Here is a 17,129-nt window from a genome sequence, read left to right as displayed (position 1 = left end):
CAATCAGTCTTTGATAAAATATGATAATTATTAGGTATAGATAAGATAAATGTGGATAAATGTAGCATTTAAAATAAAAACTATAAATATTAGGGTGGGTCGATTTTTAATATTTTTTTAATTCAAATGTTATACATACACCTAGCATACTGTTTAAACATTATAAGGGAATCTCAAAAAAATATTTTTTGGTTGCTAATATAATATAGGTAATCAGTAGGTTTAAGTACCACATTCCAATCTTAAAATCGAGCCAACCTAATAAAAAAAATTAACCCTGTAAAAATTATAAAATATTTGTTGCTTATATTGTGCGAAAAAATTAAGTTGGTCCTTTTTCTTCTTTTATTTTAGTACTTTTTACCAATCAAAAATAAATGAAAAGCGACAAATTGGTACTTTTTGTGTTATTTTTATTCAGTGGATTTTTGGGTTTTATTGATCTTCCTATTATTGGATTTATTGTAAATGTTTTTAAAAATATAATTTCCAATAATCTATAAAACAATTAAAATTGACATTTAATGGATTTTTAAAAAAAATTTAGCGGATTTTTAGATTAATAAGCATATTCTCAATAATTTTGTGGATTTTCCCAGCGAATAGGGTGCTAGATCTAAGCAGATTTCTTGACAATGAGGGGGCCCACGTTGTCGCCTGTCTCCTTGTTGTGCTTGGCATGGCTGCCGTCGCAGTACGGGAACTTCTTGGACTTCCAGCAGCGGCAGTACACAGCTTTGTCAGTAATGTCCTACAAATGTTAAAATTTCAAAGTCTCCCAAAGTAAATAAAAAAGAGACAGAAAGTATTTTAGGGTATTGTCGTTTTTGTGACATAGCCTCTTAAGAAACTTTCGTTGTATTTTTTTCACAGTAGCTTTTCTCCTATTTCTAGCCCCTGCGTAGGGCTCTAACCCTGCGGGGCCACTTGCCTAACTCTGCGAGCAATTATAAAAATTTGCCTTACGTGAAATAAGCTATCAAAATCTAGTAATCTACTGTGAAAAAACGACGAAACGCCCCTTAAGAGGCGATGTCACAAAACCAACAATACCCGTATTTTTCAGTAAGAGTAATGCTTTTATATTCTTTTACGTAGAGAATTAATCAAAAGAAAAAAATTTCCACAGAAAAATCCATAAAGAAACAATCACAAACGAAATTAACAAACAGCTTTTAATTTTCTTATGAGTGAACTACTATCTAAAACCTAAAATACAAAAAGAATATATTACTGACCTCAATATCAACAGTGTCCACAACTTTAGGGCATTCCATTTTAATCATCTCATTCACACGGCCCTGCTGTTTTCCTGAGAGAAAAAACATAATTGCTATGGTTTGTTATATTGCCCATTTAGTTTGATTAGATGAGATAAACCAGTGAAGTGCACGGCGAATCACCAGGCTAGTGTAAACCCTGAGGGAAAGAAAAAAAATAGGAAGGCAGTTGTTACTAATGTCTTGTTTTAAGGAAATGGTGACAGTGACACCCCCCTACAACCTCCGTCCGCACTCCAAGGATTATAACCAAAGAATAATAGTATGCTGAGTTTTCTTGTAAAGAGATGAAATACTCGATTTGATACACCAACCCAACAAGAAAATCAAATTCTAAACTCTTCATTCTTTTTTTTAAATATAAATCTTTAAAATTATAACACAAAAAAATAAGTAAAGTCTAATTGGTAATTTCCCCAAAAAGGACATTGTTGAGCATTGAATACCCCCCTCCTCCGGCCTCCTGATAATGAGAGGGTTAGGAATATGAAAAAAACTACCTTCCCTCCCCCTTATTTTGGATTTATTTAAAAATATTGGTGGGGGGGGGGGGGGATTTAAGTGCTCGATAGGCACTTTGCATGAAAGCATCTAATAATTTATAATATCTCTTACCCAGAAGAATTTCCAATTTATCCTTGATCATTGGTCCAATAACAGGGCTGTGCGCAAGACCCTTAATAAACAAACATATTATAAACTAGTGGTAACGACCCTCCAGTCATTTAGGCCCACTTGAGGGGCCCTTAATAAATATTCATCAAGGATCATAGTAAATACTATAATAGACAATAAATTGATATACAATCCTCTGTAATGACAAACAAATAACCCCTTCTGTAGATTTGAATTTTTTGGTTGCAAAGTTTGGACATCAAACAGTAAAAATAAATTGTTAGAAGATAAACTTACATGATAAATGAATATTTACTTAAAGAAATTCTATTTTGATAACTAACCAAATATATGTAATTTTTACAGTTGGACCAACCAACGTGACTTTTTTAATATACCTGAAGAGTAAGATAAGAGAGACCAGTGCAGGCTAGACCAAAGGGAACCAGGCGGGCCCACTCAGAGACACTCAATTTAAACCATCCTAATCAAAAATGAAATAAGTATCATTTGTTGATTGTATATTTTTTTTGTATGATTTAATATACAGGAGGGTCAATAAATGTCGCAATTTTCAAATCATTATCACGCAACCTTATCGGAAATTTCGTTTTTTATTGTATACCGTAACCTTGAGTTGTCAGGAATTGGAAGGTTGGCCAAGAAATTAATAAAATATATTAATGTCGCAATTTGTCAAATGATAATCCAGCAACCTTCTAATGTTTATAAGTATTACTTAACCTAGAATGATAGGAATTGGTGGATTGGCCAAGAACGTAAGGAAATCTCGATATTAGTGTCGCAATATGTTAATTGATAATCACGCAACCTTCCCTGGTATGAAAATGTTTACCTAGAATAGTATCAGGAATTGGAAGATTGGCCAAGTAATTTGGAAGAGATTCTTTCACAATATGGTTAACCACCTGCATTTTGATTATAGGTTTGGTTGAGATTTATTCTGAAACATAGATTAAGTAGGTTGTAAATCAGTATTTATGTCTGAATTTTGATACAGGAAAATTGGATTTGATAAATATTTATCACATCGTATTATAGACAGCTTTACGCAAATATTAAAATATAAAATTATAAAAATTTTTTGCTCAACGAAATCTTACAATTTTTCTTTTAAATTTTGATTAACAGCTTTTTAATAAAAAGATCTCAATTATTTTTCACATCAAACACTTTTTTCATTACTCATATCTTGATAAATATTTAAATTTGACATTTTAGAATTTATTAGGGGAGCTTTAAGTTGGTCTTCATCCAGATAAAACCTAAATATGTTTCAGTGGATACAAAATTGTTATTTATTTTTTTCACAACAAGTTCTATAACGCTTAGCCTTACATCGAATAAATGTATTATAAGTCTCAGATTTTATTCTATAAAAAAGATATAAAGTAAGATTTTTCGGGCGATTTGTGCATATTTGCTAAATTTTTTCAATACCTAGAATTTTTACATTATGAAGGAATCTGATTTTCAGAAGTTCCATTAAAAGTATTTCACTGTTCTCTTTCATTAAAAACTAGAAATTTGTGGTCTATTCAAATAATAATTAATAAGTCATTTATATTTAATTCTTATCTTTATAATAATTGAATTATGATTAAGTAATTCATTTAAACTAAAATTATCATATTTGTTAAATAACAAGGATGACAATAACCTCATACATTATGAATATGCATTATTGTAATGCTTATTTAAAAGTAACAAGATATCAGTCTGTGTGCACCAAAATATCCCACTAACCGCTGGACCGATATGGTTCTTCATTTAAGTGAAGCTTCTCATAGGTCCAGGGAAGGATTGCAACTATTCTAGGTGAGGGTACTATCACCCTCCCAAGAAAAAATTACCCCGCCTAAAACTTTTTTTTTACCTTTTTCTTTTTTATAATAAAAATAAAAAAAAAGTTCAACCCTTCCTATTAACAGAAACCTCTAATGGCTTAGCCGCTCTAGTCATAAATATTGCTGTAATATTATTGTTCATTTTTGATGTAACAAAGAATTTGAAATATTTTTTTATATATCCACTTTCCTGCCAAAACGTCCTTTTCTAAAGCCACTGAGAAATTTCTAAAATTAATAAATCATTATAGTTGATATAATAAACAAATTAAAAGAAAATAATAATAAGAATACCCCTTTGGTTTCAAGTGTTACATATTTATAGTGATTGTTATGACTTTTTATTTAAAAAGTAAGATGAATAAAATACTGTCCATTTAAGTAAAAAATTATTCCCCAACCGACATGCCCAAACTTGCAGTGAAGCTTTGCTTATAAAAAAAAACTTACATAAGCAACGCCTTCATAATCAGGTATCGTTTTTCTTACTCCATGCTCATTTATAATTTTCATCGAGCCGTTGGCAATGGCACTCTATAAAAAAAATGCAATGTTATTAGACGTATTCTAAGTAAATTTCTGATGTAAATAAAACGGAGCTTTCATTCAAATCAATCTTTGGACCTAACCTTTCCTTAATCTACCTAACTTAATCATTAAAATTCCTTTTTTAATCCTTTCCTTTTAAAATTACTAACCTTAGCTAACATTTTCTGATGGTTCTATCAAAAAATGTACAAACAGCCAGACAAAGGATAGTTAAAAAGTAGCTGCGCTACTCAAATTTCTTAGGGAAACAACTATGGACTATTAATATCATACCCAATGATGTAATGATAAGCAAAATTACCCCTTATGTAAAGAGGACTATCCACGAACAAGAGCAAGTGATTCTATGCATCTTCCAGCATTGACCCATAGTATTTTTTCAGTAAATATACTAGGTTTATGTTTAATATTTGCTTTATCGACTAAAAAGTTAGGTTTCACCATGGTTTTATATGAAAAAAACTTTGAAATGTTAAGCATTGTTTGGTGCAATATTATCGAATGTTTTGATGAGTTCAAACTGTTGTTTAAAAGCTTTGACACAAAATAAATTGTGATCAAAAATGTATATTTAAAAAAAAGGTGGTAACTTGTAAACAGTTCAATTAATGTACTTTTGCAATTTACAACATTTCATGCTTTTCTGCAGTGTTATTTTATTTTGTCCTTTGAACTCAACAAAGCATTCGATTATATTGTTTTAAAAATTGCTTTACATTTCAAAGTTTTTTTCATATAAAACCATGGTGAAACCTAACTTAGAAGTCGATAAAGCAAATATTAAACATAAGCCTAGTATATTCACTATAAAAATACTATGGGTCAATGCTGGAAGATGCTTAGAAGACTTAAAGCTTTTTTACAACTTTTAGGTATTTTATCTAATCATAAACTACTCGTAAATTATATGTTAAATAGTGAATAAATTTATTAAAAATCCTAAAGAGTGGATAGCTGTAATACTTTGAAAAATATTTAAGATTGTTTAAATATTTATCTCATATACAAATTTAAATTCAAAAAAAGTTTTTACGACACCTAGCAATAAAATTCTGAACTACTTAGCTATGTATTTTCACAATCATACATTTTATGATATTTGTTGTAGTTTAATTTTGACTTTCTTGGCAACTTCTTGTATCTAATGGCTAAGCACGTTGGAGGAAAGTGGCGAATTAGGGAAGTAAAATAAAAAAGGTTCCCTGAAATCATGATTTATTAAGTACTGCAATAATTAAACCTGAAAACTACTAATCTTCTCTAAATATTACAACTTACAAACTTTTTGAATTATTTAAAATATTGGTAATTTCTCCCAAAGTGCCTTGTAGAGCACAGAGCCCCACCATTTCCCTACCATTAATGTAAAACAAATTGAAAACAATCAAAGGGGCACTGGTCCTTTTGGTATGGCAAAGGTAACCAAAAAAAATTAAAAAGGAGGGGAACAGTGCTTGATAGGCAACTTTGTGGTAGAGCCCATATATATGCTTTTTTATGCTTATTTTAGATTAAGTTGATCTTCAAATAGAATTTAGTATTTTATATTTTAGGGTTATTTTTTTTCAAAGAGAAGCTTTTCTATAATTAGCATTGGTCAGTCCATAGGCATGTTAGAATTGTCCTATCATTTAAAAACTTTGCAGGTGATTCCTGTAGTAGGTATGATTTAGAAAGCGTAGCAACTCCATAATCGTTACCAGAATGTTCGTATGTCCATTTTAAACATAGACAAATTTTTATGTGATTCCTGTGACATCAAAGTACATTATTATAAGCGAAGCAACTCTATAATCATGTCCTAGAAATGTGAGTATGTCCATAAACATTATCCTGTATCAAGCAGTGTTTACTTACAATTTTGCTTCGACTCGTATACATTTATATTCTGATTATTCAGTTCTGACATTCTACAAGTGTTAATGTCCATTTGTCCTACCTTTTTAGAGCTTTGTTCTCATAGATGGTGTCATCCTTGTTTAATAAGTAATGAACAATGAATTTAATTTTAAGCTTTAGGCATAAGATAGATTATTTTCTAATTATTTTCAATTTTTCTGTAAAGATCCAATTCGTTAGGGTTAAATTTGTCCAGATTCATTTTTTTATAGATTCATATAGTGAGATATTTTTTAGTTATTGAATCATTTTGAAACTTTTGCTTTAACCTGCCTCGAGGGGTTAATCAAGGTGTTAATCAAAGTGCTTTTGATTAAATATTTGTTGAAATATTTTGTTTTTGTTTGTAAACAGTATCATGAATAAGAAAAAAATGTAAAGATTTTAATTTCAGGAAGTATTATAAAATACTTTTTAAATCTCCCTAATTCTAAATTGTTTAGTAAGAAGCCTTTGTTTTGATTCTATAAACAGACGGTTAATGAGGTTTGGTGATAGCTTATAATTTATACTTTCTGAATTGAACAATACTACAAAATACAAGTATGTTGCACCTTCTCTTTTGCTCTATATCCTAGAAGGTTTCCAAAGTAGGTTTCGTGATTTTCCTAGAATTTATGACCAGACGGACCTTCCTTTGTCCTTGGGAACCAACAAACAAAAATTCAACCTCAAAGTTTTCAATGTAGGTTATGCATAAGCTATTTTTATATAACTTTGGGTACCAGTGTAATTTAGATTCCAATGTCCAAAATCAGAAAAAAATCCTTACCTTAGCCAACATCATGTTACAATTTTCTTCAGGTTCGTTTAATCCCATGTAGTCGATATACTCAAAATGTCCATGGGTATTAAAATACCATAGTAAATAATCACAAATAAACATGGATCCTAACAGAAGTAAAATAAAGCTATATTTATGTAAGATGGTTACTTTTAAGCAAAATAACTATTCTTTATTTCATTTATATCCGTCTGTCGGACCAAGTTAATAAGTACTAGATTGCTTTCAAAAACAAAAACACTAATAAAAGGGCTCTATAAAAAATCATATTTTTTTTTACAATTTAAAACTTAGGATTTAAAAGTTCTTGTTTTAGATTTAATTCAAATATATAGCTTTATCCCTATAACATGGTCATTTAAAGTGTTGCAGGCAGCCAGCTTCATACCAACATGCATGTCCTTGTTTTACAGTTTATGTTTATACATAATATTATTAATACAATTAAAGTTTTTGAAGGTGAAAGGAGAGAGAAGAAAAAATAGCCTGAAACCATTCTAATTTTTACTTAGATTTAGAAGTAAAATCTCCGAAATCCAACCCGAGAGCCATGCCAAGCTTTTTTGAATTGGAGAACTCAACTGGTTCAGTGGTTCTTAATAAGCAAACAAAAACTTTATGTACTAAGATTAATTATAAACATTCCTTGATATTAGGTTTAGAGATGCCAGGGGTGTCCAGCAAATTAACCATGGGATCATTAGATACGCGGATTTTTTCCATCACATTGCGTGTTACGCCTGGTTTTGCACCAACCTTAAGAAAAACTTAATTAAGTAAATTTTTATTTCATGTAAGGACATACTTACATTTTAAGGATTTGATCATAGAGAAGTTTCGCTAAAAGTATTGTACCTCGTTGTCCTAGGAATCTTTGTTAAAAAATCAGATGAAAAGGATAATTACTTCATACAAAAATTTTTTGGTCTAAAAGTACAAGATAAGCATGTTTTAAAATGTACGGATAGACTTTCTGGAAAGAATATAGAGTTGCTACGCTTTCTAAAGAGCTAACCGTTACTTACGGACGACGTATGGCCCATGGGCCATAACTATAGAAAAAGCTTCTCTATTCAAGATAATTGCATCAGCCATTCACAAAATAACAGTTCAAATTATAGTCTTAAAAACTAACGAACAAATCCTACCTATATAAAGAAAACCTTTGCATAAATAAACTTTCTTACTTGTGTTGCTCTGCCCTTGACTGCAAGATATTGTTGTCTCAGCTGGTTAATTATTGTGGACTTGCCAACATTTGGGATTCCAATTATGATTATAGATTTGTCTGGTTTGCCTCCCCTTGGTCATTTAAGCCTGCATTAGCAAAGCTAAAAGGACGTCTATGTCTAATAAGTATCGCAGAAATGACGAGAAAAAAATGTTGGTGAGAATGAGATCAGCTTATAAAATAAGAGGAAAAGACAGATCATTAGGCCAGTATCTAAATCTTAGATTGTTTTTTTTTTAATTACAAATTTTAGACATAAAAATCTCGTAATCCTTATAAAAAAGGCAGGATATCCGTCTGTACAGAAACGTCTCGCTAACCGCTGAACCGAGATATGGTTCTTCTTTCCAATGTAGCTACTTATAGGTCCTGGGAAGGTTGTTGAGAGAGGGTACCACCACCCACACCTCTAGAACAAATAACCCATAAAATTAAATTTACATTTAGTCATGTAATCAAAATGATGATTGAGTATAAACATTCAGATATTATTAATCTAATGCAGGTTTGCCTGTGGAAGCGATTAGAATTCTCAATAAGTTTGACTGCTCTGGGTAAAACACTTCTTAATGCCGGACAACTTTTCTTACTTGCATTAGCAAATAATACCTTTTATAATATATGCATTAAAATAACAAATAAGACCAGATACCACTACAACAAGGAAAGATAAATAAGGTTGACAAATACAAAACTCATTCTAATTGATCAGAAAAAAATGGACTTTTGATTTTCATAAAACTGAGTGTAGGCATATAGCCATAGGCACAACTGTATAAATAAGTTCACCAGTATTACTGCTTTACTTTTATAGAGTAAGGAATTAAAATCTTTATAGAACACACTAAGAAAATTTCAAAGTTACAACGTCAAGTTATTAAATACATATATTCCTCTGAAATGATAGGATCAGCTTGCTTAATCTTTAGGATGATTTCTTCCCTGTTGGACTTTGGAACTAGATCTGACTTGTTCAATATTAAGATGTGGGGCTTCACTCCACTGATGGTCTCCTGAAATGAGAATTTTTGATAGCACAGCCACTCTGTAGTATTTACTAGGTATAGGATTTTTTCAATTATTTTTAAAATTCAGGTAGATTGCAGTTGAATTTATCATGTCATTGGGTGAAAAATCCAATTTTCTTTCAATTTTAATACCTCTAAATGTAGCTTTAACTTACTTTAAATGTAGTATTTCTGCCGCTGAAAGGTATTCTTGCATCGTGAACCTCAATTACACAATCTACATCTATCACTTTTCTTTGCATTTCTCTAAATTAAAAAAAAAAGATAAGTGGTAACTAGTAATAGATATAGTTTAGATATGTTCTCTCTAAATCAGCCAATAGAAAAACAGTGGAGGAATAATTCGGCCATATTATTGGTTAGAAAGTTTAGCACAGCTATGAACGAGAAGCTCAGTTTTACTTCTCATTCACATACTGGGTCAGCTATAAATAGTCGCAGTTCTTAGGATAAAACTTTGTTTGGGTAAAAAATCGAGTAATTCCCTCGCATGTGAAGCATACGGCAAAACATATAGAATTTCAATTGTCATCTATGAATAGTTGGATTACTTAGGATAAAGTTAGCTTCAGTATTGGAATGAAACGACATATATAACGAAATATAATAGAGGTGTCTGTCTGCTAGAATTTCCTTTTAAAGTTTGAAGTATTACGATGCTAGTTCGACCATCTAGATCTACTGTATCTTTTCTCTCTATATCTATTTTCCTTACTTTAGTCCTTTGTGCATATGTCCAGGAAACCAGTTTTTTGCCGAATTCACCGGAAACTTGTAATCCGCTCTGAAACTATTTCTAACCAGTTCCCGCCACGCGTTTAGCCTGCACATTTTATGTTTTAGTGTAAATTTCAAAATGGCGTATTCTAAATTTTCATGAAATTTTCAAAATTATTGATTATAGTAAATTCTACTAATAAAATAACTCTGAAATGATAGAAGATAAAAGTTAAATACAGCATATTTAAAATGTTAAGCAATCATCTTAATAGTATAAATGTTTTAAAATCATGCATAGTTATATAAAAATACTTTTTTCTTTAGCATTCGTAAGAAACAGATCTATTGTGAAATATTATTTTTGGTTGATCAAAAAAATTAACATTATTAGATAGATATAAAAACAGATTAATAATTGAATTGGGATTAAGCTTACCTAGAGTTTCTTTCACTTACAATTATGCAAAAAAAATCACATTATGATAAAAATGGCACTTAATAAGTAGAGAGGTTTAGATTTTTTGTACTTCGTAATTGTTAATAAATTATTAAATGAATATGAAATAAAATTTAAGATTTTACTTTGTAAATTTCTTTAGTTTTTTTTGTAAAACTATTAGGTAATAAATATTAGATAGTTTTAAATTTTTAAACAGAAATATTTGGTTGAGGTTGTTAAATCTTTGTATATAAAAAAACTGCATTGATATTACAGTAAGGTATATTGTTTGTAAATACATATCACAAAAATACTTTCTTGCAAGTAGAAAAATCTGTTGAAAAGTAAACAACAAAATTTGAAAATCTTCCAAATATCTTATGACAGAAAATGTATTAATCATCTTAAAATAAAAATTTTCTTTATATCAAACAGGTTTTTCACATGATCTATGAAAATACTAAATGTAAAACTCTAGGTACACTACAAAAACTCAACTTTTGCATAGGTAGGTAGTATCTTATTCAAAGGGAACCTTCCATAGATGAGATTGTGTTAGTAACCGAATGAACCCTTGAAAACCTGGGCCTTCAGTTCTCTTCTGAGTATCTTACCAGTTTGGTTCTTGGGCAGACTTTCAACGAACATTACACCTTAAAAATGTTATTTTTTAGGCATGTCTTAAAACCCTCTGTGTGTTCTATAGTTAGGTTGTAAAACTGAGTGAACTTTGAAGGTATAAAAATGTTGATAACCTCATTTTATAACATGGAGTAAAACTAGTATTTAAGATATATGCTCTATCCATCAATGGCTGTATTTTACTCTTAAACATGAAAACACAATTGAAAGGTCATGAATGTATTTAGATGAGCTTTACTTACAGTTGTACCACGAATAAAAAACTCCTGAGCGTAACTAACCCTAGTCTGATAAAGGCATGCCTTTTTAAACAGTACTCAAAAATGCAGGAAAGGAGGGAGGAATCATAAAAAACCTAGGTATATAATAAACTAGTACCCAAAGTTTTATAATTACTTATTTACTTATGACTGACTTTATGTTCTTTTTTGCATTATGATTAATTGTAATTGTTTTTTCATCTATAATCCACTTACATAAACGTTGTCATATGTATAATAATTGAATTTGAAATATACATACATACATAATACGTTACTTTATACTCAACTTTAGGTACTTTTATTGAATTTTAATTGGTTGGTTCCTAACTAATGTCAAAACTTTCAACCAATAATTTTAATCTACAGAAGGGGCTATTTTGTTTATCGTCATTGTTGATGTATATCAATTTATCACCCATTGTCTTATTCCTTAAGATCCCTGTATAGATGAGACCTTAAACCATCATATGGAAATGATTACTATCCTATTGATACAACCATACTATGCTGAACATAATCTAAAAATAAATAAGCATACCTGCTCCAAGCTTCTTATGTGAGGCAACTCTCTCCGCAACGTAATCTATGATGCTTTGCTCAGAAACATTCCTGTTCTTACGGATAACATAGGCTCTTGGTAGCTCTCCAGACTAAATGAATAAAGAAAAAAAACTATTAAAAATTTCGTTCCAGAGTGAAAGGGGGTTTGGGAAGGAATCTTTGAATTATTGATTGGAAACTCAATAAAATACCTACCAATTTAAAGATCTTATGAAGCTTCTAATTAAATCAATCAATCTATGCAACGAAGGCACTTATAAAACCATTGACCAGGACATTAAATTAAATTTGCCTGTCCGTCCTTATAAATGAGATATTTCCTGTATCAACCAGCATCCAGTACCTATATGATTTACTTGGTCCGTCGGTCAGTCTGTCATGTATCAAAAGACATAAATAAAGGTTTCGTGATTTCTATGATAAATTACACATACTCTTTCATTTTCTTTTTTTTACATCAAATGAACATTTTCTCTATAATTCATTTGGTCCCTTTGTTAATCTATGAATTTTTTGTTCTTCGCTACTTATGGATGTTGTCATCCTTGTTATTTTTCAAGTGAACTCACCCTTTCATCAGGAACACCAACAACAGCTACATCAAGGACACCAGGGTGACGACGAATCAGATCTTCAAGCTCGGAGGGTGCCACCTATATAGAAAAGTTCTCATGATCATTTTTTTGCATTAAGCACTGGTCCAATATCAGGAAGGGAGGGGTTATTGGACAGTAAATTACACTGGTAACCGAAGTTTTTAACTTTTTATATGTGTTTTAAACATAGTTGGTTTTTATCCAACGAATAAATATCTGATTTTTTGCTTTCCCACAAAGTTCCCGTCGGGCGCCAGAAAGCACTCCCTTATTTTTTAAATGAGGAGGGTGAAAGTTTCTTTTTATTAATGTATATCCCACAGTAGTCAATACCTAATTTAACCTAACCTAAAGTAATAAAAAATTGACATAAACTATTGTACCCTTTATTTTCATTTTATTTATAAATATGGGAAGAGGGTATAATGTATTTGTACTCAATAAGGCACTATAAGAGATAACGCTACGAATTCTGAGGCATGTTAGAATAGTTATTTATCGCATTGTATTATAGACAGGTTTACGCGGGTATTAAAATGAAAAATTTTATGTTTAAAACCACTTTTGTAAGCTCCGAAGAGGCCAAAGGCTCGTGCTAACATAACAGGTATTTAATTTATGATTTTATTTCAATATTTAAGGGAGAGGTCATTTTCTAGTAAATCCCGTAAAGGTGTGTGTTATAAGGTCTAAAAATAGTAGTAGAACGATAAGGTGCTCTAGATATATGTATTCCCTATTGAATAGAACAATAGGGAAATTTTTTTTTTTTTTTTGATAACCGTACCTGGATTATCTAAAAAAAATACGAAATTTCTATCAAACGCTTTGTTTGGCTCAAACTGACAAAAATTTAAAAAAAATATAATTATAATAATAATGTTTTCTATAGGTACAAGGTAAAGGTTAAGAACAATCTATACCATTAAACAAAGGAAGAAGTCATTCTTTACAGGTTGATTTATTATAATTATATTTTTTTTTTATTTGTGTCAGTTTGAGCCAAACAAAGCATTTGATAGAAATTTCAGATATTCCAGGTACGGTTATAAAAAAAAAAAAAAAAAAAATTTCTTCCCTATTGTTCTATTCAATAGGAAATACAAATATATAGAGCACCTTATCGTTCTACTACTATTTTTAGGCCTTATAACACACACCTTTACGGGATTTACTAGAAAATGACCTCTCCCTTTGTTAAAAATTGTCTGTAATACGACGCTAGACATAATTTTTCAGAATGGCTGAGAATCGGTTCTAATTAAGCGGATATCAATAGGTTTCGAAGTCATACTGGAACTAAAATTGTTATACCTGTAGTCCCTTGACTTTGATAAGTTCCTTGAGTCTGTCCACAATTGTAAATTGTCCAGTTTCATCATAGTTAGCAATATCACCAGTTCTACCAACAAATACGTATCACATTAAGTGAAAAATTATGTCTGTAGCTTAAGATCTCGCTACCCGCTCGACAGATATGCAGGGCGACCACTCCAAAACCCCAAAAATATAGTATTTTTATAGTATATTTTTTTTCTCCATATAGTATATATAGTATACTTTTTTTTTACTCATATAGTATGATATAGTATCGGACTTTAAATTATTTAGTAATACATAGTATATACATCATTAATAATATCTTAAAGCGAAGCTGTTATCAAAGCAATTTCACATAGAAGGGGGGGGGGGGGGGGGAAGATTTTCGCCACTTTCGCTTACTCTGTGATTATTAGGCTAGGTATTAATCTATAGGTTATTTGGGATAAAAGTTTACTTTTGGGTAGTATTTCACGTATATTTAATCATTTTTAAATAGGTCTCCAGGTTCAGGTGCTGCAGGCTAGCTGGAAGGTGGTTTCTGGACAAGTAAAAAGAAATTTCTGTTTATAGTGTTGGACATCAACTTATAAAACAGAATATGTATTTTTTTTGGATGTTATTAACATATCTGAAGAAAAAAATAAAATAGGCCTCCATGTTCTGGTCTTGAAGGCCTCCAGGTCCACTCTGGACAGGTTATAAATAAAGTTTTTTATTAAAAGAGTTAGAGGTCAACTTATAAAGCAGAATATGCATCTTTTTGGATGTTATTAACATTAATGAAGAAAAAATTAAAATCAAAGTTCTGGTCCTGCAGTCCTCCAGGTCCACTCAGGGCAGGTAAAATTCAAACTTCTTGTTTCAAGAGTTATAGGTCAACTTTTTAAACAAATTATGCATCTTTTCGGGTATTTTTTTTACATATTTGAAGAAAAAATGAAATTTAGCCTACAGATTCAGGTGCTGCAGACCCTCAGGTGGACTCTGGACAGGTAAAAAACAAACTTCTTAATTGCACAGTTAATGGTCTATTTGTTAATCAAAATGAGCTTATATTTGGATGATATTTATATATTTGAAGGAAAAAAAATTGGCCTCCAATAGAGGCGTCCAAGCTTTATTATATGGGGGGGTAAATTTTTTTTAAAGGGGGGATGGGGTACTTTGTGTTGGGGAAGGGGGTTAAAATGGCGCGTGAAGCGCGCCGCAAATTTTTTTACCTCCCCCCCAAAAAATTTTTTTTTACCCCGGGGGTAAAATTTGATTTGCTTAATTCCCCACCTCCCTGAAATCTGTTAAAGGGGGTGGGGTAAAAAAATTACCCCCAGAGTAAATCTTTTTTTTTTTTTTGGGGGGGGGGGGTAATTTAATTATGTAAAAAAGTACCTACCTAATAATAAAGATATGTTAATAACATACAAATAGATGCATATTCTGAATTATAACTATTCCACTAAGAAATTTAAATCTTTTACCTGTAGTAGAGCTTTATGTATTTTTGTCCTATGACAGTTTACTTTTGATAGGTTATTAAGGGTTAGGTTATGTAAGATAAAGGTTAATGATTGCCCCACAGGGTTAGAGCCCCCCGCAGGGGCTAGAAATAGGAGAAAACCTAACGCACCTTAAGAGGCGTTGTCACAAAACTGAAAATATTCGTTGTTTGTTATATAAATGTAATATTATATAGTATATATAGTAAATTTTGGTCAAATAAAGGTAATATTATATAGTATATATAGTAAATTTTGGTTATATAGTATGATATAGTATCCAAATTCATCCTATATAGTATAAATAGTATATATAGTATGCAGTGGTCGCCCTGGATATGGTTCTACTTTACAGCTAAGCTTTGCATAAGTCATAAGAAAGTTTATATCTTTATTGGGGGAGGGTAACTCTACCCTCCAAAGAGAAATCGTCCCTAGAAAAAAATTACAAACCAGAATTTTTTCTTCTTTTTCTTTTAAAAATTAAACCCCGACTTTTTAACTAAGTTGAATCAACTACATTCAGCTTTTTATCTGGCTGTTACCAAAACTTTAAACAATAAAATAATCTAAACTTACAAGAGCCATCCATCAATGACAGTCTTCTTGGTTGCTGAATCATTTCTGTAGTAACCTTTCATAACCTTAACAAAGAAAATTACTTAATTAGCACAAGAGATTTTTAAAGGAAGCAAGCGAAATTAATATGATCAAAAGTATGAAGCTTTCATTGTTTATCTCATCCTTATGTGTATATTATATTTTATTTATTTGTTTAAACAAAATTGTTTCTGCATACCTGTGGACCAGAAACCAAGAGTTCTCCATCCTGATTGGGTCCCAGAGCTTCCCTGGTCTCAATATCGACAATCTTGGCAATGGTGTTAGGTACAGGACCTCCGCAGGCACCTTAAATTTAGGGATAATTTACTAGCTGGATTTCTCCTAGCATTTATTCTATCTTGTTCCAATCAGTCCAATAATGTTCATTTATCGCATCGTATTATAGACAGCTTTCCGCGGATAATAAAAATGAAAAATTACAAGATTAAAACCAGTTCTGTGAGCCCCGAGGGGCGAAGAAACTGGTTAACAAATTGGTATTAATTTTATTATTTTAATTTTATTATTACTAGAAAATTGTCTGTAATACGATGCTTTACATCAGTAAGGCTGAGAACCGGTTCTAATCCAGCGGACATTTAGTGGGCATAAGTCATAAGAAAAGTTACTGAAATTAAGTAAATAATTATACCTACCTAGTTTAGCATTTTCTCCTGGTTGAATGTGAGTGATAGGGCTGGATTCTGTCATACCGAAACCTTCACGGAACTCCACCTTGTTGGGGTGCACCTAAAAAGAATGTGAATTTGGAATGACCAAGATTACGACTAAGTTGTGCCTTTTAGAGAAGCTTTAATTATGTATTTTGGTTGATTAAGACTATCCTATTATTTAAATTAATAAGTTTTTTTTACTGTAGATGACTATTGAACCTTTTGAGGTCTCTATTTAGTAGATCCCCGGGGGGTTTTAGGCAATTTTTTTTATATAAGTTTAATGTTGGTTTTAGGCTATGGTTAAGTTATTGAAATCCAGAGCCCCTAGATGCTAAAGGTGAATCCTCTAGTTATCTGTGATAAAGGTACCTATGTAATTTAAAAGATAAAGTTATTAAAAGTGTTTGTACCTTTTCCATAAACTTTTCAATGAGAGCAGGACCAAAGGGAGCGGCACCACCAGTCACAAAGGTTACTAAAGTTAAATATTTTAAGTGGGTTTTAGGCTATTTTCCTAACCAACCACCCGATACTACCATCCAACCTAAAAAGCGAAAA

At 31.0% G+C, this 17,129-nt stretch overlaps 3 protein-coding genes across 3 annotated transcripts in view; all 3 read right to left on the bottom strand.

The window, feature by feature from the left end:
- Window positions 1-334: 334 nt before the first annotated feature.
- Cisd2 (CDGSH iron sulfur domain 2) lies at window positions 335-2,885 on the bottom strand. The gene is made up of 5 exons (XM_080146539.1): window positions 2,752-2,885; window positions 2,294-2,379; window positions 1,896-1,956; window positions 1,239-1,312; window positions 335-751 (listed from the first exon to the last, which is right to left on the bottom strand). Exons 1-5 carry the CDS (start codon window positions 2,828-2,830, stop codon window positions 617-619), a joined length of 435 nt encoding a protein of 144 aa, XP_080002665.1. The 5' UTR covers window positions 2,831-2,885; the 3' UTR covers window positions 335-616.
- On the bottom strand, window positions 2,854-10,183 carry LOC145304617 (mitochondrial GTPase 1). Its single transcript, XM_080146538.1, has 11 exons — window positions 9,970-10,183; window positions 9,410-9,500; window positions 9,122-9,239; window positions 8,738-8,837; window positions 8,183-8,297; window positions 7,645-7,751; window positions 7,342-7,400; window positions 6,984-7,105; window positions 4,214-4,297; window positions 3,956-3,991; window positions 2,854-3,183 (listed from the first exon to the last, which is right to left on the bottom strand). The coding sequence occupies exons 1-11, from the start codon at window positions 10,083-10,085 to the stop codon at window positions 3,082-3,084; spliced, it is 1,050 nt and encodes a 349-aa protein (XP_080002664.1). The 5' UTR covers window positions 10,086-10,183; the 3' UTR covers window positions 2,854-3,081.
- Window positions 10,181-17,129, bottom strand: part of LOC145304615 (uncharacterized) — a 22,511-nt gene continuing 15,562 nt past the window's right edge. Inside the window, exons 15-22 of the mRNA XM_080146536.1 lie at window positions 16,982-17,046; window positions 16,551-16,644; window positions 16,091-16,200; window positions 15,871-15,935; window positions 13,790-13,877; window positions 12,449-12,532; window positions 11,857-11,968; window positions 10,181-11,066 (exon numbers count right to left, since the gene is read on the bottom strand). Coding sequence (XP_080002662.1) covers window positions 10,969-11,066; window positions 11,857-11,968; window positions 12,449-12,532; window positions 13,790-13,877; window positions 15,871-15,935; window positions 16,091-16,200; window positions 16,551-16,644; window positions 16,982-17,046 — 716 coding nt within the window. The 3' untranslated portion in view covers window positions 10,181-10,968. The remainder of the gene's footprint in view (window positions 11,067-11,856; window positions 11,969-12,448; window positions 12,533-13,789; window positions 13,878-15,870; window positions 15,936-16,090; window positions 16,201-16,550; window positions 16,645-16,981; window positions 17,047-17,129) is intronic.

The sequence above is a fragment of the Acartia tonsa genome, chromosome 13 (assembly GCF_053477335.1).
Source record: "Acartia tonsa isolate MP-2025a chromosome 13, ASM5347733v1, whole genome shotgun sequence".
Lineage (NCBI taxonomy): Eukaryota > Metazoa > Arthropoda > Copepoda > Calanoida > Acartiidae > Acartia > Acartia tonsa.
Note: the sequence above shows the minus strand (reverse complement) of the source record. Positions and strands in the feature narration are given on the sequence as shown.

What these genes read in the sequence shown, in the direction of transcription:
- Cisd2 (XM_080146539.1), bottom strand. Translation starts at nt 2,830, where the DNA reads ATGCAGGTGGTTAACCATATTGTGAAAGAATCTCTTCCAAATTACTTG. An exon ending in TAAATTGGAAATTCTTCTGG is followed by an intron (nt 1,313 to 1,895) that starts GTAAGAGATATT and finishes TTTTTCTCTCAG; the next exon opens with GAAAACAGCAGGGCCGTGTG. An exon ending in TGGACACTGTTGATATTGAG is followed by an intron (nt 752 to 1,238) that starts GTCAGTAATATA and finishes TAACATTTGTAG; the next exon opens with GACATTACTGACAAAGCTGT.
- LOC145304617 (XM_080146538.1), bottom strand. Translation starts at nt 10,085, where the DNA reads ATGTGCAGGCTAAACGCGTGGCGGGAACTGGTTAGAAATAGTTTCAGA. An exon ending in AATTCTAATCGCTTCCACAG is followed by an intron (nt 8,298 to 8,737) that starts GCAAACCTGCAT and finishes TAAATGACCAAG; the next exon opens with GGGAGGCAAACCAGACAAAT. An exon ending in TCAAGGGCAGAGCAACACAA is followed by an intron (nt 7,752 to 8,182) that starts GTAAGAAAGTTT and finishes GTTTTTCTTAAG; the next exon opens with GTTGGTGCAAAACCAGGCGT.